Source organism: Antennarius striatus, chromosome 22 (genome assembly GCF_040054535.1).
Source record: "Antennarius striatus isolate MH-2024 chromosome 22, ASM4005453v1, whole genome shotgun sequence".
In the NCBI taxonomy this organism is placed as follows: Eukaryota; Metazoa; Chordata; class Actinopteri; order Lophiiformes; family Antennariidae; genus Antennarius; species Antennarius striatus.
Genome location: NC_090797.1, coordinates 10,110,892 through 10,134,677, shown reverse-complemented (window position 1 = coordinate 10,134,677; position 23,786 = coordinate 10,110,892). Strand labels below are relative to the sequence as shown.

The 23,786-nt window shown below is 40.8% G+C and overlaps 1 protein-coding gene across 3 annotated transcripts in view; it reads left to right on the top strand.

Annotated features, from left to right (window-relative positions):
- LOC137589311 (kinesin-like protein KIF21A) overlaps positions 1–21,453 on the top strand; it is a 30,069-nt gene extending 8,616 nt beyond the window's left edge. The window contains exons 2-37 of one of the 3 annotated variants that reach the window (XM_068306966.1): positions 3,304–3,526; positions 4,848–5,030; positions 5,432–5,581; positions 5,925–6,059; positions 6,142–6,306; positions 6,675–6,790; positions 7,040–7,235; positions 7,376–7,565; positions 8,025–8,088; positions 8,278–8,481; positions 9,221–9,271; positions 9,951–10,011; positions 10,096–10,207; positions 10,287–10,475; positions 10,557–10,756; positions 10,863–10,970; positions 11,156–11,224; positions 11,303–11,448; positions 11,541–11,685; positions 11,866–12,060; positions 13,549–13,650; positions 14,223–14,388; positions 14,623–14,643; positions 15,266–15,323; positions 15,907–15,961; positions 16,169–16,383; positions 16,460–16,633; positions 16,966–16,998; positions 17,095–17,231; positions 17,315–17,399; positions 17,501–17,590; positions 17,680–17,838; positions 17,915–18,032; positions 18,118–18,288; positions 18,396–18,595; positions 18,699–21,453. In XM_068306966.1, the coding sequence (XP_068163067.1) occupies positions 3,304–3,526; positions 4,848–5,030; positions 5,432–5,581; positions 5,925–6,059; positions 6,142–6,306; positions 6,675–6,790; positions 7,040–7,235; positions 7,376–7,565; positions 8,025–8,088; positions 8,278–8,481; positions 9,221–9,271; positions 9,951–10,011; positions 10,096–10,207; positions 10,287–10,475; positions 10,557–10,756; positions 10,863–10,970; positions 11,156–11,224; positions 11,303–11,448; positions 11,541–11,685; positions 11,866–12,060; positions 13,549–13,650; positions 14,223–14,388; positions 14,623–14,643; positions 15,266–15,323; positions 15,907–15,961; positions 16,169–16,383; positions 16,460–16,633; positions 16,966–16,998; positions 17,095–17,231; positions 17,315–17,399; positions 17,501–17,590; positions 17,680–17,838; positions 17,915–18,032; positions 18,118–18,288; positions 18,396–18,595; positions 18,699–18,756 (4,744 nt within the window). In that variant the 3' untranslated portion in view covers positions 18,757–21,453. The remainder of the gene's footprint in view (positions 1–3,303; positions 3,527–4,847; positions 5,031–5,431; positions 5,582–5,924; positions 6,060–6,141; positions 6,307–6,674; positions 6,791–7,039; positions 7,236–7,375; positions 7,566–8,024; positions 8,089–8,277; positions 8,482–9,220; positions 9,272–9,950; positions 10,012–10,095; positions 10,208–10,286; positions 10,476–10,556; positions 10,757–10,862; positions 10,971–11,155; positions 11,225–11,302; positions 11,449–11,540; positions 11,686–11,865; positions 12,061–13,548; positions 13,651–14,222; positions 14,389–14,622; positions 14,644–15,265; positions 15,324–15,906; positions 15,962–16,168; positions 16,384–16,459; positions 16,634–16,965; positions 16,999–17,094; positions 17,232–17,314; positions 17,400–17,500; positions 17,591–17,679; positions 17,839–17,914; positions 18,033–18,117; positions 18,289–18,395; positions 18,596–18,698) is intronic. The other 2 variants (XM_068306968.1, XM_068306967.1) reach the window with 2 other exon arrangements.
- The last annotated feature ends 2,333 nt before the right edge of the window (positions 21,454–23,786 follow it).

The window sequence follows — 23,786 nt, the reverse complement described above, 5'->3', positions numbered from 1 at the left end:
CCGAAAACGATGCATATAATGATAATATAATAAATAAGATGTGTGGGGGTAGTACCTTTGTCTTTTAGAGAAAAGAAATTGATGGAAGAATTCTGTAGACATGAGCCTCGTGATTTTCGTCTAACATCATCAGGCAGATAAACAGACTGTTTGACTGGACAGACTGTGAGGACATCAGGGTTTTATTCTGGCTGGAACCATTACATCCATTTTTTTCCCCGCTTAATGTTCTCTTTCTATCTTAACAGTCGGTTTTTGTAATTCACTCTGTGTCCTCCTTGTATGGGGGATCCTGGGGATGTCGTGGAACTACACAAAACAACCCCTGCATCAGACTTCAGATACACACAATCAGAAAGACCGGGCGTTTCTTCTAAATGGGGCTATAGTTATTATACAGGCCTGTTTCTTTGCCCTGCAGGATGAACCGGAATTACTCAACGCTATGCCTTCACTTTTTCTGAGGTCCATATCTTTTTACAGTTGTTCATTCTGACGTGAACAATAAACCAGTGACTTTATGCCCTTTCCGTCAGCGGCAGTGAGTGCCTTCATTGTTACTCAGGATTGCAGTAATGGCTCTCTGTCAGGTTTAGACAAGATAGCCGAAAGGATTAATGCAGATTCCCTCCTGTAATGCCCCAAACCATCCTACCATTAAATCTGAGTCAGCTCAGGTGACCTAAACACTGCGTTACGTCAGTCTTTCCTAGAACAATATCTATTTATGTCTGGATTAATGAACACTTTTGTAATATTTAAAGTCCTGCAATTTTTTTAATGTATTTATGTTGACAAGGTCCAGGTAAATTAATCATTGATTTTTAATTCATATCAAATCACAAATCAAAATGTCTTCACGAAGGTGGTGTTAGAACCTAATGAGAGCTTTTGAATGTGGAATACGTCACTTTGACATGAAAATATGGAAACTTGAAATGTGTAATATTAACTTGAAATGTGTCATAACTGAACTGAGTTCTTTCTTTTGGTACTTAAAGTGAAATTAGCAGAGGAAAGATCACAACACGTATTGATTTTTGATATTTTTTTCTTACCTGATGACCGTAATATATTTAAATACTCCTCTCATACTTTAATGATAGATAGCCTTTAAATTGGTGATTAATTAGGGCACAGTGCTGAGAGCTGCAGTTCCCAGACCCAAATGTATATCATTTATTTATTTACCAGTACAAATGAATTTATGGTTAAGAATGGAGTTATAATGTCAGATGTAAGCAGAGAGATTGAGCCAGAAAGGCATTTACAAACAGCCGACTTATCATCAAGTTTAACACCAATATTCCTATCAGGGAAAAAGAAATTATCATACAACTCCAATTAGCTCTGCTGAGGTTTTAGTGACTTTCAGGTCGTTGTTTTGGTTTGACAACCTCAACTACAATGATTTGCTTCTCCTTCATTCCTCATTTCCAGATGCAGCATCAATGTGCCTGTCCATGAATGATGAAAATGTCCATTTATTATATAACCTGTGGCACCTACACATTACATTTGTCCATAACACAAAGCTGCCTTCATAATGCCCTGCAGGTGTACAGTTACTGCTGGTAGGACGTGTTCCTGCTCCAGCCGACATCCACTACTCCCCCCACTGGTTCTGTTGTCTTTTCTCATCAGGGATGTAATCCCAGACAGAGTCTGCCCAATAGCTGGAATCACACACACACACACAGTCTATCTATTCTTTCAGACCATCCAGGAGTTCCATGGACTGTCATGAATGTAAATCTAAAAGTACACAAACAGTAAATGTAAATGTGTACGTTGTATGCTGAGTACACGCTGTATTGCAAAGGGCTTCTTCCACACACTCAGGTAATGCCAGCCGGCAGAGCGACAATAGCAGCCATTTATAGTCACCCGACTGTGAGCTTCTCAGGTGTCCTGTTCAGTATTTCTTTTGTAGGTTCTGATTTATATGGGTTCATTTTTGACTTATAAGCCATGGATTGATTGATTTTTTCATTTCTGAAATTAAGTTTCCCAGCAGGAATGATCTGTAATCTCAAATATTTTTCTTTCCGAGCTAGAAGTATTTCTAATGTTTTTCTGCCCCCAGAGGGTAAACATGTCCTTCAACTGCATCCGATATTTCTAATTCCCCTCCAGGTGGACAGTGAGTTCAGTGATGAGAGACGGGGTTCATGATGGAGGAAATGATGCAATAACTGAGTATATTTGAGCTAAAGCAAACTTATTCCTTAATGAATTCCAGGGTGGGGCTGTTTACCCAGAGCTGTCTCTCTCTCTCTCTCCTCTGAACAGTTGGGTCACTGTACTGTGTGATGTTGGATGGAGAGTGTGCTGGCACTGTTTGTCATAGAAACACGCAAAACACACACACACACACACACACACACACACACACACACACACACACACACACACACACACACACACACACACACACACACACACACAGAGACAGAGAGAGAGAAAATAAGTTCAAGTAAGTTATAATTTTCAACAAACATTCCACGGACATTGAAATCTGGAAAGTTCTCATGAATTTCTAAAGACGTGGAAAGTTTTTCTTGGAATCATATTTGACACATGACCTCTTGCACAGTAGTGTCGATATAATGAAAACTATGATGAAGAAATGTTTGTCCCTCTTTTTGTCCGTAGACTGTATTGTCATCAATTAAAAAAGAGAAACTCCATGACTGGAATTTTAACCATCAAATTTTTGGACAGATATAATCCCATTACTCCAATTGCATCATAAACCTCAGCTTGGTAGGAAGAAAATAAAGAGTCGGAGTCAGATGCTAATAAATATAAATAAGGATTAAATGGCCAAAAACTAAACTAAACCTTGATTGATGGATTTATTGATTTGTTGGTTGCTTGGTTGTTTGATTGTCTGGTTGCTTGGTTGATGATTCATTTGTTAAGCAGCAGGATTTTGTAATAACTTCTGAATGGAGTGTGTCTTTGGTCAGATTATACCATTAAATTTTTTGATGGAACCAAATGGAGGATGAGTGCAGGGTTTTATTTTCACCTCCTGTCACATTGCCAGATGTCTTTTATAAGTGTGTATAATGTATTGCAGATCTTCTTAATATTCAGAACCACCATATTTTACAAATTCAGAAAGACGACTGCTGGCTCTAGCAGAGTTATGGGCTGTCCTGACTGGGTCAGACATTAAATGCCTTATATGCTTTAATCTGCTAGTTCACAACAGGTTTCTTGTCTTTCCCGTCGTAAACCCAAGTTAACTGTGGACAACTAATAGTCACACCTTTTTTGTATCTTTCTGTCAACCAGGATTCGTCCTCAGCTGGCCAAAGAGAAGATCGAGGGTTGTCACATCTGCACCTTTGTGATGCCCGGGGAGCCACAGGTGGTCCTGGGCAAGGACAAGGCCTTCACCTACGACCACGTCTTTGACATGGACACCCAGCAGGAAACCATATACCACCACTGTACTGAGAGACTGATTGACGGCTGCTTTGAGGGCTACAATGCCACCATCTTTGCATACGGACAGGTCGGTTCACAGACGTTTCTCTTGTATAGTTTTCAGTCAGCGCAGTTGCAGGATATGCAGATACATTCCTATTTGCTGACATTGTAACTTTGCTTAAGGGTTGATCTACAGCAGCATGTGATACAAATCTGATTCTATTTAATTTTATTACAATTATATAATGTAGGAAAGCAGGAGCTTACAGGCCTCAGCGGCTGGTATCAGTTGATAATCAGCTGATGTACAGTACAATCAACACCACAGCTTTGTATTGACTCTGAGATAGCGAGGGGTGGAAAGGGGGTTCAATTGAGGATCAATGGAGAGTGTGAACAGAATGCCTCACTTGACACCAGAGCCGAAACAGGCTAAGCTAAATAAACAGCTGCAGGTTTATCTTAAACACACGTATACAGAAAATAAGGCAAAAAAGTACATTTACGAAAGGATCTCTTTAATGATATTTTAATGTAGAAATTAATAAATATAGAAAACGCACAGCAGCAATGAATCTACAAACCACATAGATTGTAGACATATTTTTGTTGTTTCATTCAAATGAATAGACCAAATTATATTAACTGCACACAACATGATCAATGTTCCACGAGGAAAAGATCATTATGACTTGACCTCCAGATAGCTCCGTCTCGTGCTGTGTTTCCATTTAAGTGTGTAACTCCTGTTTTGAGACTGCCCTGTTTCTTTTTCAAGGTATACCAGCAGAATAAAAATGCAGAATATTTTATTGGTGTTATTCTGGCGCTGTTACTGATGCCTTTTCAGCAGCTCAGCCTCTCGGTGTCTCTCTGCAGCCGGCACGCTGTCTGTTAACAAAAGCAGCTCAACTTTCCATCTTCTTAATGCCTCCATTCACTGTCTTCACTTTGTTACTGAAGCTGTTGTGTTCTTGTCAGAGAGCCTTTCACAGTGTGCGTTAGAGGCCACACATGCAAATGCATACATAGTGTATGTAAATGTGCAACTGGTAACTACAGGTGTGGTCATCACACAGTAACACACAGACGGACACACACTCCTGTCACGGTGTTTTTCAGTGGAGTTTGACAGAAAGAGTCATGACGCATGAATTTTAGCTCAATGTCGCATTCCTCTTTTTGTCACCAGGGAAACTGCCCCATGCCCTTTGACACCCCCCCCCCCCTTCTGTTTCTCAGAGCTGCGTCCCAACCCTTAGCCCCACAGTGTTTTATGGTTTGGCTAGCAAACCTGACATATATGATTAGAGTTTAGAGAACACATTCAGTCTCACAATGAAATAGACTTATATTCTTTTTTTATTTTTTATAACTGAAGACTTTGTGTTCTACCCCACGTGCAGACGGGTTCAGGAAAGACGTACACCATGGGAACAGGCTTTGATGTCAACATAGGAGAGGACGAGCTGGGTATTATTCCCCGAGCCGTCAACCACCTGTTCAGAGGGATTGAGGAGCGCAGACAGGCTGCCACTGAGCTGGGCAGGCCTGTTCCTGAATTCAAGATCAACGCACAGTTCCTAGAGGTACAGAAACACACACTCACACACACAGAGGCAGACAAAATTATTATCTCTCACAGAGCCAAAAATATGATTTCTTTTCAAAATGAGGTGCATTTATTGGCAGTCAGTCCAAAACTCTGAACTGAAAACATCCAGTTCACTCAAGGTCCATTAGTTAGATGAAGCTCAAGCGTGCAGACAGCAGGAGGTCAGAGGTCAGTAAGGGTGTTGTGGTGGTAAGTTGTGAAAGCATCCAGATTACCCTGCGGCCATTAAATTGTCATTAGTCTGACTCTCCGTCAGCTCCTGGATTTATTTTTAACTGACAACAAGTGACAGCTAACAGGTGGGGAGGAAGCAGCTGAGAAAAGAAATAAAAATGACTACGTGTTCCAAAATACCTTCTTTAACGCTCTTACTAGTTGTACAACGAGGAGGTGTTGGATTTGTTCGACTCGACGCGAGACATTGATGCCAGGAAGCAGAGATCCAACATCAAAATTCACGAGGATGCAAATGGAGGCATCTACACAGTTGGGGTCACCACCCGCACCGTCACGTCTGCTGCTGAGGTCAGTACCCTCAAATGTCCTGAAAGCACTCATTACGTACAAATCACAACATTTGTCCCGTATTTTACAAATGTGGGACGATGCAATGCTCCAGAAATGTTTTTAGAACTAGAAATTAAATCTAAGAAGCAACTGAATATTTACTTTTTTATTTTGGATCAGAAATTGGAATTCCCTTTTTTTGACCTTTCTTCTGATGATTTTATTTGCGTAAATTTCTAGTTGATTGCTGTTTAGCAGCAGTTTGCGAAACATAAGAATTTCTGTTTATCATGCATGTCTTTTTTGGTCTTTTATTCCTCTCTGCTTTCCACCAACTGTCTCTCCACTTCTGCTCTAACAGATGATTCAGTGTCTGAAAATGGGTGCTCTGTCTCGTACCACCGCCAGCACCCAGATGAACGTCCAGAGTTCCCGTTCCCATGCCATCTTCACCATCCATCTGTGCCAAGTTCGAGTCTGCTCCCCAGATAACAACGTAAGCAGTGCTGTCTTTTATACTGCAGCATGTATTGCAATATATGTTCCCTCATTTGTATTTCCTGTGCTTTCCCTTCCAGGATAACTCAACAGACAACCGTTTAGCGAACAACTCAGAGATCAACGAGTTTGAAACACTGACAGCCAAGTTCCACTTTGTGGATCTAGCTGGTTCTGAGAGACTGAAGAGAACCGGCGCGACAGGAGACAGGGCTAAGGAGGGCATCTCAATCAACTGTGGGCTGGTGAGGAAGCTGAGAGCCTGTCTGAGTCTGTGGTGGATGTTATGAATCACTCAGTGTGGTCTCATCACAGGTTGTAGTCATGCAATTAACCCTAACCCAGTAACTCCCTCACTGTGTCATTTTTATTTATTTGGAGGATGATATAAAGCAGTAAATCTTCAGTTTATTCTTCAGTGACACATAGAAACGTTCAACAATGGATGGTGGAGCGAGGGAGACCCCTGGTGGCCATAAAATTAACATCATCCCAGCTTTCTTTCACTAACATAATTTAGATCCTCACTCATTAATACTATTGTTTTGGGGTTGTTGTTGTTTTTTTAATTCAGCGCGTGATGACATTGTTTTTAACCCTTGAATTTCCACAGCTTGCTCTGGGAAACGTCATCAGTGCTCTGGGAGACAGGAGTAAGCGCTCCACTCATGTGCCTTACAGAGACTCCAAACTGACCCGGTTGTTACAAGACTCACTAGGTGGCAACAGGTTTGTGTGGATGGACCTTAAATAATAAATATGAAGATTGAATGTTTCATATTGGTATAGGTAGGCTGCAGCCTTTTGAGTTTTCAATCTACATGAATTATTAAAAAGCATTTTTAATGTCTTAGAGAAATGTTATTTTAAGATTTAAACTAAAATGTTTATAGAGTGAAAAAACATTCCATATAAAGCACATAGAAGCCTGGAAATTCACTCTTTTAACGAACCATTTTCATGCTTTGTATTCTGCAGTCAAACAGTGATGATCGCCTGCATCAGCCCATCAGATCGAGACTTCATGGAGACCTTGAACACTTTGAAGTACGCCAACAGAGCCCGAAACATTAAGAACAAGGTGGTGGTGAACCAGGACAAGGCAAGCCAGCAGATCAGCGCCCTGAGGACAGAGATAGCACGACTACAGATGGAGCTGATGGAGTACAAGACGGTGAGAAGTTGGAGAGTGAGGAGGGAAAGTACGATGGGAGGTAGAGGAGGGAGGCTGGAACATGGAGTGAGAGAACAAAAGAGAAAACAGCTGCTGGGGATTTGAGTGGAAACATATTCTGTTTCATTAATCTCCCTCAGGGGAAGCGTATGGTGGGTGAAGATGGCATGGAGGGCATCAATGACTTGGTCCATGAGAACTCCATGCTGCAGACGGAGAACAACAACCTGAGGGTGAGAGTGAAGGCCATGCAGGAGACCATCGATGCTCAGAGAGCCAGACTCACTCAGATCCTCAGTGACCAGGCCAACCAGGTGTTGGCTAGAGCAGGTGAGCACTGGGGTAGGGTCTGTCTGGTCAGCGTACTCATCTACGTTAATTTTTTTGACAAAAATATTGGATGTTGATACACACTTTTTCACATACATACAGCTATTTTATTGTAAATGTATTTGTTGTTTACTTCTGTCTGTTATTTTTTTCTTATCTGTTAAATTCCTAGAATAAATGTTTTTAATTAGAACATAATTGTCAGTATTTAGTTTGAATGATGAACTAGCACAATCATTTTGATGCAGATAATAAAGATTAATATTGTACCCAATACTCTGTCTGAACAAGCTTAACAAGCATAAATGAAATCTACAGCTACAATAAATTCAGACGGGCTTTTATTTAAAATATGTCAGATTATTTCAAACTTCAAATGTCTAAATATTCCTCGTCTTAAGCCCCACTTCTCCTGTCAAGTCAACAAGAGCCTGATATTCAAAATTATTTTGTCTGTAGGTGAAGGCAGTGAAGAGATCGGGAACTTGATTCAAAACTACATCAAAGAAATTGAAGAGCTAAGGTATGAGCTGCCTAGATTATTTGATTTTTAATTAATTTGAATATGTTAGTAATCCAGATTAAACCAAACATAACTGCAACCAGTTAGTTATGTAATTATTCACAGAAATAAGATCTCACTGATATCTGTTAAAATCTTTCATCCCTTGTCCACATGTGACTATTGTGACATTCCCCTTCTCTGTCTCAGAGCTAAACTTCTGGAAAGTGAGGCCGTGAGTGAGAATCTCAGGAAGAGTCTGTCCCGGGCCTCCACGCGCTCCTCACTTTACGGCGGCCCTTCCTCCTTCTCTCCTGCCCTCCTTGCTCCCGAGAAGGAGGCTACAGATGTCATCGAGATGGCCAAGAGAGACCTGGAGAAGCTCAAGAAGAAGGAGAAGAAGAAAAAGAGGAGGTATGGTGTGAGATTTGCTGCTCTGAAGTTACTTTGTGTATTTGCTTCTTTTATTTTTGAACTGTCTTAGAAATATACCTCTATCGAACATCATAATCCTGGAATTTATCAGTGAGGAACTGTTAGTGTTGTGGGCAAGGTGACGTTGGTTTTTCTAATATGCTGTAGTACACTGATCTAAGTGGTAAACATACATCTACTGTACATCCGTGTACAGATACATGTCAACTAAGACGGCATGCATTAAGTGTTTACCTCCACCAAAATCCCATAGACCCTTTTGAATGATTAAATCCTAATTTCAACAATACTGTATATCGTTATATTAAAGCAAAAGAAAAGAAGTCTCATCAAAAGTCATTAAGTATTTTTTTTGTAATCCTGTAGAAACAAATATAAATATACCGTAAATTTAAATATAAATAATACCTCACCTCTTTTTCATAGTTTATCAATCAGTCTTCTGTATTCTTTATTTTTTATTTTCAGTACAAATCTTGATATAAATATGCCTGTGAGAGCCTTCCGTGAATCTGCACATTAAAAAGGAATAAATGTCATTTGTGATCAGCTCAGTTCAGATTCTGAACACATATCTTGTGTGGGACTCTCTTACCTGACCTTTGTCGCTGCTCTGTCACTCTGTCTTCTAACATTCCCTCCCGCTGCTGCCCCCCCCCCCAATCCTCCACATCTTACCATCCTCACCTCCAATCTTCCATCACCTCTCTCTGGGAAGACTAAGGCGATATGAAGACAATCACCTCCACACGGCAGTTGAACACGTCAGGTTTGCAACATCCCATCCCGGATTGGATCAAATCTGAAATAGTTTCAATTACCAGAGTGCAAAAATCAAAATGCACCTAGTAATTGACCAGATTTCAGTTTATTCTTAATCTCGGTCCAAACCTAAATCTCCCTTTCTGCTTTCCAGTGTAACTAAACTCTAACTTCTTCTGCACCCACAGGTGGTTTACACTCCTGGAGGGAAGCAGATATTTAACCAGCTCTTACCTTTTCCACTTAACCCTTAGTCTGGTCTGTTTTGTTCCTCTTTGCTGCACACAAAAAGATGTTGATCAGATTCCAAATGAACCCGTGTTTTTATCCTTAAAATAAATTGGTTGAGTTGAGAAAATTCCTTTGATGCAAACAAAAAAAAAAACATTTTATACGCGTGCATGTTGTAGAATCTGGTCAACAAATCTTAGTGGTGTGTGGGAGCCCTTTGAATAAATCAGTATGTAACGTGGAGTGGATTGTACCAAGTGTAACCTTGATCTAATTATCATCAGTCTTTCCCAGCGTCATCATCACTGCTGCCTCCTCATGCAATCACAGTGAAATTATCCATTAATCATTGATTCCATCTCTACTCCTGGTCTGATGAAATGATCTTTTGCATGCATGTCTAACCCAACCTTGAAGACATACAAGAACTGGCTCACAGTTTTTTCTTCTTTCAGTGTTATTAAAGAGGAAGTTCCAGACAATGAGCAGGAACGAGTCAACGATGAGGCGGAGGCGGTAGGTGAATGTCCGTCGTTCGATTGCTCTTTAAATACTGTCACACCTTTCTTAGAGTGTATTCTTCTGATATCCATGTTTCAGGAGGGAAGCGACCATGAGGAAGGTGAAGACGCAGATGGAGAGGAGGAGGACTTTGACATAGTGGGAGATGAGATATCTGAAGACTCAGACTCTGAGGAGCTGGAAGAGAAAGGTACCTCTTTAACAAAGTCATAGCTGGCAGTTAAACAGAAGAGGAATCGGGATCTAACGGTGTGCTTTTTATGTTGCAGAAAACGTCCAGGCCGACCTGGCCAACATCACTTGTGAGATCGCCATCAAGCAAAAGCTGATAGATGAGCTGGAGAACAGCCAGCGGCGTCTGCACACTCTCAAACAGCAGTATGAACAGAAGCTGATGATGCTGCAGAACAAGATAAAGGACACACAGCTGGAGAGGGACAGAGTGCTGCATAACATGGGTGAGACGCTGGACTCTGAAACAGATCAGATCATATAAACTTTAAAGCTATACTTTGACCATATTCTTCTCTCTCCTCCAGGCTCAGTGGAGTCGGGCACTGAGGAAAAGGCCAAGAGGGTCAAAGTGGAGTATGAGAGGAAGCTGAGTTCCATGAACAAAGAGTTGCAGAAGCTCCAATCGGCTCAGAAGGAGCACGCTCGCCTGCTGAAGAATCAGTCGCAGTATGAGAAGCAGCTCAAGAAGCTCCAGCTGGATGTGACTGAGATGAAGAAAACCAAGGTAAAGACGTAGGGTGTGTGTCTGTGAGTATGGGTTTTTTTTAATGTCCTTCACTCTCACGTTTAAGTGCTGATTTTCCCTTGCTATTTTTGTATGCCTCCTCCAGGTGGCGCTAATGCGTCAAATGAAGGAGCAGCAGGAGAGAAACCGAGCAGCGGAGTGCAGGAGGAACAGGGAGATTGCGTCTCTGAAGAAGGACCAGCGTAGAGCTGAGGTAGAAGAGAGATGAAAACAGAGTTTATTCTGACAAAGGTTTTAAATACATCAAAAATATTTGACCTGTCAGACGTCATGCTCTTAAAGTTATGTAAATTCAAAAGTGGATATGTTTTCATCTTTTCTAAAAAAAAAAGATATGGTCCTTTATTTACCGATGATGATATTCATTTGTTATTCCAGCACCAGCTGAAGCAGATGGAGGCCCAGAAACGACAACAGGAGCTCATCCTTCGCAGAAAGAATGAAGAGGTCTGAGACGACCAGGGGAGTTTGCGTCCACTTTTGCTCCGCTCTGATATGCTAAATCTCTGGTGTGAACTGTATCAGGTGACAGCTCTGAGGCGGCAGGTGAGGCCCGTGTCTGGGAAGGCGAGCAGGAAGGCGAGCCTACCTGAAACTCTCCAGGAGACTCCACACAGGGCGGCCCTGGGGAGGACGCACGCCTCTGGAGCATCCCCAAGCAACGGAGCCAGGTGCAGCATCTGTTTTGATGCTTATCAAGGTGGGCCATATGTAAAGAATGTGCGCTTTAAAAAGTCTGACATGGTGACGGGTTTCTCCTCAGGAGCTCACCAGTACGGATGGAGAGGGTCTACTTCAGCAGGTCAGCTAGGGTCAAATGGCAGTCGCTGGAAAGACGCATCACAGACATCATCATGCAGAGGATGACCATCGCTAACATGGAGACGGATATGAACCGGCTGATGAAGGTAAGGAATTGGATTTTTAAAAAATATACACCCCAGAAAAAGAAAAAAAAACTACATTAGCAAATACAAATTACAATACAAATTATGAAATTTAAACGTGTATATCCCACACTCCTTAAATGATGTAATCCTGCCTTCTTTGACGCATTCTCTCAATTTCCTCCCCCTAAACTTCCTCAGCAACGTGAGGAGCTCACTAGGAGGAGAGAACGGGTTTCCAGAAAGAGGGAAAAGATGGCCACCGAGGGCGCCGACGCCGACCGCTCCCTGTCCTCCCTGAACGAGGAGCTGGAATCTCTCAGTGCCAACATCGACTACATCAACGACAGCATCACCGACTGTCAGGCCAACATCATGCAGATGGAAGAAGCTAAGGTGAAGTGTTTAATATGGTAGTAATTGTTAATAAATGAAGGTACAGAAAGGATATGTATCTGGAAACTAAGCCAAATTATATGGTAGAGTTTTAAAGAACTCAGTCTTTGTGGTACACAAGGCGGTGGCTCACCTCCTCATTAAATACTTCATATCTGTACTGGACTGTAGCCCTCATGGAAATAGGAAATAATTGCAAAGGTCAGCACCACTGACAGTTCCACAGATCCCATTTCTTTAGTTTTAATTAGAAATTTAAGCTTCAGGGGCTCATTAGTTCGGTAACAACAGCTCTATAAAACACCAACACCAAGTAGCTCCAGCGGGAGTCTGTAAATATTTTTTCTAAGTGCATTTGTAAATCTGAGGAGTTTTTTTTTTTTTGCTCCTCGTAGCTTCATGAGTTGATGCTGCATTGTCACTCATTTTTAATGAGCTATTGTTGACTTTACAGCTGTAATAGAAAGAGGGAGAAATGATGGAGATGAATTGTGTCAGATGTTTACTTGCTCCTGTGGCTGCTGCTGGTGCCAAATGTATCAGTGGTGACATCACCAGCCGCTGGTGGCTCATTAATAGGTTCTTACAGTAGCGATATAATGGCTGCTAGGTGAGCAGTGTCTGATGCTGCTGGTTGTTAAAAAACATAAAACACGCAAAAACTGATGCAGTAGATCTGAGTTCAGATTCACTGCTAGTACATAGTACCTTAAAAACGTAGGTATTAATTAGCATTTAGTCGTGTTCTCAGGAGATGCTGAAGCTGCGTCCCAATCAAAAAGGATTCTTCTATGTAAACAGGAAGATCCATCAGAAAGCCACAAGAGATTAAACCAAAACTGACATCTTTATTGTGGGAGTTGAAACGATACACTAAACTAACACTCCACCTTTACCCTCACCAAGAACATAAAAATCATTTAGTATATAACATGTTTGGAAGGAGGGAAAATTTCATCAAATTCAAAATGTTCCCTTTTACTTCATTTTCTTAACTTTAATATGATTTAATATCAATCATTATTAAGTAATACCGTCTTTTATTTTCAGCCTTATTTTAGCTTTTTTTCTATTGTTAGATTGATTTTATTAATGTTGTTAATCCTGGGAACTACTGTATCGTCTGGTTACTGAAGGTTTTAGTATTTGCAAAATGAGATCCATCCAGTGTATAAATGTATTTAAATATATAAATGTATTTACATGTTTCTCTCAGGATCAACATCATAATGAGCATACTTCAGCAGCTCAGTTATTCAGCAGATACTGGATATAAATACTAAAATAACCTTTGGAGCTTTAGCAATGCAGATATTATTTATCTGCTGACAGAACAACCATCTGTCTCCCCCTGTGTTTATACTCAGATGATCTGATGGCCGTCTCATATCGAACAGACAAATATGACATCAATATCAATTTTCTTCTCTGGCCCTACATAACACTGCGTCCATGATGCCACTTTATTGTTACTATTCTGTGCCGCAGGAGGAAGGAGACACGGTGGATGTGGCAGCAGTGATCAGTTCTTGTAATTTATCAGAAGCCCGCTTCCTTCTGGACCATTTCATGACGTTGGCCATCAATAAGGTACCGACTATCCCCGCTGATATCATGTTATTCAGGTCATATTATTTTCCTTTGCTGCTCTGACGACAGTAAAATCAAATTTCCTGTCCTCTTTTCGTTATTTATATCCCAGTGAGAAGGTTTATCGTTGATCATTTGGTATAATAATTATCATCAACTAAAATCTATTTGTATCAAACACAAGATAACATGAAAATTTCTTTCTAAATTTCTGATTATATTTGTAACAATTTCAAGTTTTTGTGGAATTGTTTTTAAGCCAACATTTTGTTTGTTCATTTTGGTCTTTCTTATATAAACATATCTCCTTTATAAGAATTAGAATCTAATAATGTAATATAATTAACTGTATGAGACGGTAAATGGAGGAACTTGATTGTATTATGTTTAGTTTGATTAGACAAGATTAGATTTGATGAAACCTAATTGGTCCAATGAGGAACATTCAACCCACAAGCAAAGAACAAATGAAGAAGCAGAATTAATGACAACACCAATAATAGCACACAGAGCTGTTTGTTGGATGTGTGCATGCACTGAAAGAACAGAGTTTCCTGCTGTGTGGTCATCAGGGCCTGCAGGCGTCGCAGAAGGACTCCCAGCTGAAGGTGATGGAGGGCAGGTTAAAGCAGACGGAGATCAACAGCGCCACCCAGAACCAGCTGCTGTTCCACATGCTGAAGGAGAAAGCTGAGATCAACCCGGAGCTGGACGCCCTGCTGGGCAGCGCCCTGCAAGGTGGGTGATACGCCACCACCTTGCTGACCGCAACGTCTCAAGTGCAATCACCTCATTCTAATCATCATTTCTGGCTACAGTTTATTTTGCATGCCTCAGTGCTGAAGGATCTATTTATCCAAAGCACGAATCACGAAACAAAAAGCAGGCGTGTAAAACAAACATTCACCTTTTCTCATATTTGGGTTTGATTCAAATGTCTTATTTCTGTTTGTTGTGTCGTTGTGAACTCAGAGTTAGGTTACCTGTCACCAGGTGAGTATGAGATGCATAGCAACCTGGCTGTGTTGGATGGTAAATGGTGCATGCATGCTACAAGATTTACCCAAAATGTTCCTCCAGTTAAAGAAAAATGTGGAAATTAACAGAAAGTTCAAAATAATATTTTCATTTTTTTGCTCTATAACTTAAGAGGTGTAGAGTAACCCTCATATGGTTTCATATTTCATGTATTAAATCCTTTTGTTGATATTTAGAAACTACTTCCAGAAATCTTGCAGCGTGCATCTACTCGTCATCCTGTCATCCTTTTAAAAAAACTAACCAGCTGGTGTAAATCTTCATGAAATGCACAAACTTATCGCTGAAGCTAAATGTGTGGCACCAGAATCCAAAGCTCAAGTGTTGTGTGTGCAGCACTGTCTGTGCATTTCTGTGTTTGTGTCTTCCTGTCCAGTCTTCCTTTAAACAGGGCAGATAATAGTCTCCACTAATGACACCTCAGTGACCCTTCATCCTGAACTAAACATGGTGACCCCTGACCTTGTTATGATCTGCAGGAGCCATACCTGTTGTGCAGTAATACTTGGTTTACAGTGTGTTAATAGATGGTCTTAATCTTTATTATATACATTGATGAGTATCTGTCACGTCACAGAGAACGGAGATGACAGCAGTAGCGACGAGTCCAGCCCCAGTCCAGCCATGGAGGGCAGGTAAATACACCGTTCTCTGACCTGTGATCTTCTGTTTATGAATATGTATTTTTCAGCTCAAGTGAAGAAGAAACAGATCCCAAATGGTGAAATACTGTAATAAGATTGCCTGTACAAATAGATCTTTAAAAGAATGGGACCTGTCCTTCAGGCTTGCATCTGTGGTCAGCAATTCCTTAATAACACTGTCATGATGATTATAGTCAAGATGACCAGTAGTCAAGATGATCATATCAGGTCAAACCAGCATTCACAACTCCAGAGGAGACATTAAACCAGAACCGATAAATGCAACAATCATATTAGGAAATATTGCTAAATGAAGTTTAGAGTTAACATTCTATTCATCTAGTCATTTAAATGTTTTAGTAACATCAGTCATTCTGTCTTCCATTGTGTATTCCTGTATCATTGTCATCATTAGGTCAGTGTTTTAAGTTCTACAGATGTTTGGTTGATGATCAAATACACATGAAACTAATACAGTCTGTCTGAAAATGTTAGCATCCCAGCATAACCTGGTACGTATAATACCCGCTTAACGTGAATATGTCAGCATGTGATGGTGGTAACTCTGTTTCAGTTCACTGGCATCAGACCTGATGAAGTTATGCGGTGAATCCAGGCCGAGAAGTAAGGTACTGTACTGAGCATCAGGTGTTCTGATACTAGGAGAGGCTTTTGCTCTTTAACCAATACACTGTAGTCACAATAAAAACAAAAAGCAAATGTTTTCTGTACATTTATAATAACCGATGACTCATAGTGGCCTTGGAATGATATCGAACTGGTCCATTTATGGAGGACTTTGCTCAATAATGACTCTAACTTGTGTTTTTCCTCAGGCTCGCAGGCGAACTGCCACCCAGATGGAGCTGCTGTACGCCAGCAGTGGGGATCTGTCCTGTGAATCCCCCACTGGAGACTTCTGCGCCCCACTGCAGCCCCTCTCAGAGCACCTAGAAGGGCCAGGAGACATGCAGGGTGTCACATTTGGTCAAACCCCTAACCGCGAGCAGACTGTCTCTCCATCTGCTCTGTCGCCCAGGCCGGCGAGCATGTAAGCACCAAAAAAACGTATTTGTCTGTTTTCTAAAAATATTCAGGCCACGCTTTACCACTCTTACTCTCTGTAGATCTGGATCCAGGTCACCTACAGGGACTGAGAGCAGGCTGCTGGAGCGGTCGCCCCTCAACCGAAGGAGGGTGCAAGAGAAAGGACCCATGGCGACACACATCCCAGCCCCCATGCACATACCCCTGCTTAGCACAGGAGACGCTAAAACCAGAGGCAGCGACTACAAATCACTGTAAGTGCAAAGGTCGTCCATAATGATGCTTCACGTTTTCCATCAACTTGAAAATCCTTTTTAGCTGAAAGCCCGTGACAAGATTGTAAATATGCAGATGCTGATAGGTAATTATAACAGCACTCAACCAAAGTGTTCTAAGACTAAACAGATTTTACAGAAACAACAGTCACGTGGACGTCAATGTCTCTTGCACTTCACCCACAACATCCAGTGCAATAAATATTTAAGTAATTTGAAGGTTTTTTCTTATTAATTGTAGTTAGTAATGCTTTCCTAAGCCCAAAATAAAATCTTATTTTCGGATCTATTCTTCATGTTTTTTTAACCAGGTTGGAGGAATCACCTGTATTTGAAGGCCACAGGTGACAGTCCCATCCCATCTCTTAATTTATCTTGGGTCTACAATTTAAATTGGGACTCTTCTTTAAAAACCTAACATTTTACGATGTGTCCTGTAGAGGTGTGATCAACCCCGTGACGGCCCTTAAGAACAACCCTGTGGCCAGACTTCAGTGCGTCTACGTAGCCGAGGGTCACACCAAACCTGTTCTCTGCGTCGACGCCACGGATGATCTGCTCTTCACGGGATCCAAAGGTAAGAACTGAAACACAATCAACATATTGCTGAAAAAAAGTTGTGGTTTTTTTTAAAGATTTGCTCCATGTGTGTTTTTTCAGACCGAACATGCAAAGTGTGGAATTTGGTGACGGGTCAGGAGATCATGTCTCTGGCAGATCATCCCAGCAGTGTTGTGTCAGTCAGGTACGAGTACACAGCTGTAGTAGGAGTTAAAAGTAGTAATGATAATAGCATTAGTTGTTGTAACAGAGGAGGCTTTGATGGCTGTTCTTGTTGTATTTCAGATACACTTCTAGTCTCGTCTTCACTGTTTCCACTGCTTACATCAAAGTGTGGGACATAAGAGACGCTGCAAAATGCATCCGCACGCTCACGTAAGTCATCCTGACTTCTTCCAGCATATTTGCACTGTAACATTTTGTGTGAATAACACCGAGGACTTTGTGCTTTCGGTTAATGCCAGGTCATCGGGTCAGGTGGGTTCAGGAGACGTCTGCTCCTCTGCCAGGAGTTTGTCCATCCCACCAGGAGAGAGTCCCATCAACCAGATCGCTCTCAGCCCTTCCGGCTCCTTCCTCTATGCTGCTGCTGGCAACGCTGTGCGCATGTGGGACCTCCGCAAGTAAGCTAAAAAGTTTTTGAAGTTATGCAAATCTTTCACAAGGAATACAGTTAATATTTGACTATTTTTTTTCTAGGTTTGTGTCCACAGGGAAGCTGACTGGTCATTTAGGGCCTGTCATGTGCCTAACTGTTGACAGATTAGGTAACTCACAGGATATTGTACTCACAGGCTCCAAGGACCATCATGTTAAAGTAGGACACACACACACACATACACACACACATGTTTTACTAAATTCCTCTTGTAGTGTGTATCCAATAAACTCTGTTTCTTTAGATGTTTGAGGTTGCCGAAGGAGCTCAGGGTAGCGTCCCCTCCCACCACACGTTTGAACCCGCCCATCAGGATGGCGTGGAGTCTCTATTCATCCACGGAGATGTTTTCTACAGTGGCTCCAGAGACTACTGCATCAAGAAATGGGATTTGACTAGGAAACAACTGCAACAGGTGCACATGGTTTTGTTTTGCACATGATTTTCTTCCTTGACTTAATTTGCATAAAATGACAGTACAGGCTGTCATAAAGAATAACCTCTAGCGGTTGTGTTTCTCAGCAATCTGCCAACGCCCACTCAGGCTGGGTCAGCGCCCTGGGTGTGGTACCAGGCTCGTCGATGCTGCTCAGCGGATGCAGAGGAGGGCTGCTGCGCCTCTGGCACTCCGACTCACTAGCGCCCCTCGGCGAGGTCCAGGGACATGACAGCCCCATCAACAGCCTCGCCACCAACAGCAGCCAACTGTTCACTGCCTCTGAGTCAGTCCCACAACATGCTCATCTAATGATATTACTTTACAGCATGGTGCAGTCTCATAGTTGTGAACGCAGTCCTGACTATTTTCCTGTGTATTTCCGGCAGTGACAGAACGGTCAAGATTTGGGAAACCAAAAGATCTCAGGAGGAAGGAACCCTCTGATACCCGAATCAACAAACCGACCTGAACCTGAGTGTCGTCCTCTGGCCTTTAGCCAATCAGAGTGAATCACGTATGAGGCAGCTACACCCGTGACTTGTGTCAGATAGGAGCCCTGAAGGCATGGATCTCAACACCACTGATGGGGATCATTTCTAAAGAAGTCTGATGAGAAGGGACTGAGAGCTGAGTGTCTTTTATTTAAGGCTGGAGGTGGGGGTGGCTCACAGGCTCCAGCTGAGTCCCACACACTAATGCTGCAGTGGACAACATCTCTCACAATGGCAAAACAAATCAGAAAAAATCAAACTCAGAATACAGACTTCTGAATAGCGTCTATGCATAAAGAGAATTTTACCTGCAGCTGAGAAAAAAATCTGTTTGATATGGAGACGTCTGCCCCACCAGAAATAAGTGTGAGTCTGTGCGCACATGTTGTGTCTTTGCTCTGTAGGTGTGTGTGTGTGTGTGTGTGTGTGTGTGTGTGTGTGTGTATGTATGTATGTATGTGTGTGTGTGTTCTCTGTAACCAAAGGACCAAAAAAAACAAACCTCAAACTGCAAATCTCCTTTTCTAGCTGGTACTGCCAAACTCCTCAGCATCTCACTTCCTCTCCAAATAAAACAGACGTCCTCTTTTGACACCCCACCTCCAGCTGATGTTTTCCTCCTAGTAATTAATTAATCTATAATTTAATACATTAAACATATTATTTAAAAAGCTTAACACTGGCAGTAATTCTAGATCAAGCTAGTTTTTGGCACGACTAGTAAACCTGGGATTATATTTATTTCCTCCGATACAAACTGATCAAAAGCCCAACTGCTCCAATTTTACATGAAGAACGGAACTAAAACAAATGAAAAAATTCATTTTTACCAGCTAGCCAGAGCTACCTAGCAGTTTTCAGCATTTTATTAAATGTTTGTTTTGTAACTTCTGTGGTATAATCATTTGGTTGGCAGTAAAAATAAAATCTATAGCTTGCGTCTTTGCCATGCAGTCGATTCTGGAGTTAAGCCCAGTTTTACCTGTGAGGCGCTGTCTCCAACAGCTTTAAAGGATCAGTTCTCCAAAAATAAAAAATTCAGTCACGGTATACTCACTCTCCTGTCAACGTAACGTAAAGTGAAAAAAAGAATCTGCTGCAGAATAGCATTGCACAGTTGGTCTGCATCCCACAGTTTTACCTGCAAAACTCCAGTAAGAAAAAATTCACCTGGCTCTGTGGGTATGAGAGACAGTAGATAAGAATTACATCATTTTTTGTGAGCTGTTCTTTTAATAGTTCTAATAATGATGTGCTGTCAACACAAAGAGCAGCTGGTCTGGTTTCAGTATTTTCAAAATGATAGTTTTATTGATAGTTTCCAAGCATTTATAGCCTTAAGTGGTGTTCAAGTTTCTTCTACTTAGTGCTTCCACTGCACTGTCAAGATTTTCATCTCAGACTTCCCTGACCCACAGTACTTAAACTAATATTTATAACTTCCAGGATTTTGAATCTTCCAGTGAAAAGATTACCCACCAAGTATTTAATTTCCCAAGCTGTCCGCCAGCTTTGAGTGAGTCTTTGGCTGAGTTGAGCCAGCTGCATTGATATGATTCCTTTATGTTTAGGGAATCAAGCACCTTTTAATCCCTCGGTCATGAAATATGTCCTGAAACATGTGTCTATGTGTATGGGGTTTTTTTTTTTTTAATCAATTCAAGCACTGTGATAAGCTCTCATGTCGTTCTTACTGCACATTACTGTAAAACCTCTGCTGTCTTAGTGTCTGTAAACTGCACATCGGCTGCAGTTTACATGAAACAACATTCAGTCTTTCACAGGTGTTCATAAAATGCTACTGTTTATTTATTTATTAGTTAAATTGTTGACTTTGCTGTCTTCTTTATCAATCAGAGTTTTTCAAGTCTTTCCCATCAAATGCCTCTGATATTACAGTGTCGTAGTGGAAAAACGGCATGGGACATATGGGATGGATTATCAGTGATCAGAGCTGCATTATCAGTGCCTGTAATAAATCCTAAGCTGTGAGAAGCGACGGTAAAATCGCTTTCTGGAAATTGTGTTATTGTGAACTCCTTGAATCATTAGCATCTATTAAAAATATTGTCATACTGCTGCTGCTGCATTGGATATTGGAGGTAGACATTGCTAGCTATGCTAATAGGAATGGGAGTAAATAAATTGCACTGAAAAATCAAATGCAGTATCTACAAGATTGAATCAACTGTGTCTATTTGAGACTTAATTAAATTCAGTGTTTATGCCCCATTGGGTTGCATAATAAATACTCACATAAAATAAATAATGTGGGCTATAATTATCCCCAGTTGATATTAATCAGATAGGCTGCTTAAACTCTTAATTATCCTAACTGAATCATTTTGCTGTTTCTTTTTTTTTTATTTTATTTTTTTTTAATTTGGATGTAAATGCTGTCGTGTGTAAACATAACTTGTTTTCTTCCTGCTGATTTTCTTGTGTATATTTTTGAGTGATTGAAGTATGACATTTAGTGTTACAATAAATTTTAAAATCAGAAATGGTCTTAGTTTTTGTTTTGTTTTTCTCGTTCGTGTATAAATGACTCACGACCACATGGTGGCACTAATGTGTAATCACAGGTCACGTTTAAAATTCTGGAAACTGACACGATTTCTCTGCTTAATAAAACATGAACTGATGCTGTGATGACATTAAATGCTCAATAAAAACCCCTACAGGCGGTTTGGTTATCTATTTCAAGTTTTGTGTTTGGAACACTGTGGTCACCTCCAAATAGTTTTTTTTTAGTTAAAAAAACAAAAACAAAAGGAGGGTAAAGGAGATCTGTAGCCAAGCTCGTAATAACACATCACTATAATGTATTGCATATAACATAAGTAGTTCACACTCAATCAGTTCTCTGCAGCTGTTTAAATTCCCTCCTTAATTCAGCTTAAGTCAGAAAGATTGTATTAAATGATTTACCCTGGCACAGCTGGTACAGACAGAGATGGAGAGAGGTGAAAAAGGAATAAGAAACTCCCCCTGAAGACACAAATTAATGCGAACAGTGATGGAAGGATCAATATTTAATGTTCAGCTGTACCAAAAGCAGCGGAGTGTTAATTGGCCTCGCAGGAGTGGAGTCTTGACTCATGACTGCCTCATACATCCTGATGTGTCGAACTTTACTTGCTTTCTCTGCTCTGCTTGAAATGTGATTATTTCATATTAAGAGAACTGGATATCAGCGTGGCTCATCCTTGCTGTAAGCTTTTATTATTCTTTTACAAGTTTTCAGAACATGAACATGATTTCCCCTGTTTTCAACATGACAGGATTCTCTTATTAAACATTAACAGTATCTAAACGATGCTTCTGGAAACAGTTGAGAAGAGATTTCGATGTGTGACTTTGATATGCTATGACTGAATCTTAATCCTTTTTTTATCATACATCCATTTTCTTGTGGATGAGATGATCGTAATCATCTCACCTACAGCCGCCTATCCAGCTTGCGGGTCACCAGTCCACTGGAGCATATCCCAGCTGGCAACAGGCAAAACGTGGGGTACACCCAGGATGACATGCCAGCTCAATCGTGGGGTCATGCAAAAGACAAGAGAACACAGTCATATCTAAGAACAATTTAGTGTGACCAACTCACCTAAGCTGTATATTTTTAGAGATGAGAGCAAGCTGGAGAACCCGGAGAGAACCCACGGAGACAAAGGGAGAACATACAAACTCCACACAGAAAAGAATCGAACCTGGAACCTTCTTGCTGTGAGGTAACAGCACTACCCACTGTGTCATCACGCAGTCCCACGAAGATAATCAATTCATTCATTCATTTTTCTTCTTCCACTTTTATGGGTCACAGGGGTTGCTGGAGCTATTCCCAGTGGATTTACAGGCATGATAATGTCTACAAAAACGTCTCTCCAGATCACATGGTGACTGCAAATATAAAATAATCTGAATGATGATGATGATAATAATAATAATAATAATAATAATAATAATAATAATAATAATAATAATAATAATAATAATAATAATAATAATAATAATAATAATACGTAATAATACGTAATAATAATTATATATTTCATTAAGCGGAACATAAATCATATTATGAACGTTTCTGTCCAGCTGACATGAGTGAAGAAGACCTACAGTGGTTCTTGCCCTACAGGTTGACATTATTTAGCCTGTTTGTTTTGTCATCCTACAGTTAACGTGGCTCCTGCTGACAGATTACACATCATAGACAGTTCATCACCCTGCCTGGCAACCTGCCAGGCAACTGGCTTTAAAAACTAGTTTCAGTTTGTAAATCATGTAACTCTCAGCAATGGAAGCACGGCCTTGACAAAAGACCACATTATTCTGCTTGTGTCAGAATTAACATCTTATAACCATGGAAAGTTTTGGGTTTTTTTATCTGCAGGGTTATCTCATTGTAGCTAGTAAATTGTAGCATCTATTCCTAACATGAGAGTGGCATTTAAATTTTGTAACATATAGAACAATCACTTCATTGTGACTCCCTAACTATCATGAATCTAGTGTCCCCTAGTGTAGAAACATGCCTCTTTTTGTGACATAAGGTGACTTGAAAATAAGAAAAATCAGCTATGGAAGGAACTTGAACAACCATTTGTTAAGTTACTGACAGCTGTACTTTTAACAATGACAGGTCAATGAATCTCAAAATCCCAAACCATTTCTGAAGAAAATAAAAAAACCCTCCTGTTCTACAAAAGGTTTGGCCGTTCTGTCTGGCGTCACAGAATGATTACTATCTGTCACAAGTGAATGCTTCACATATTTCTGGGGCATTACTGCACAAGCAAGACGACCTGGTTTCTCTAGAAATCAATGGCTTCTCACAGACTGAGCCTGAGCTTTACTTTCGGTTTAATTGTAGCGTTAGCTATGATGAGCTGGATAATGTATCCTCTATCCTCTTCTAATTCACTCAGTGAATATATTGATTAAACTCACCGGATGCTTCTTTTTCCCATTTCAGTA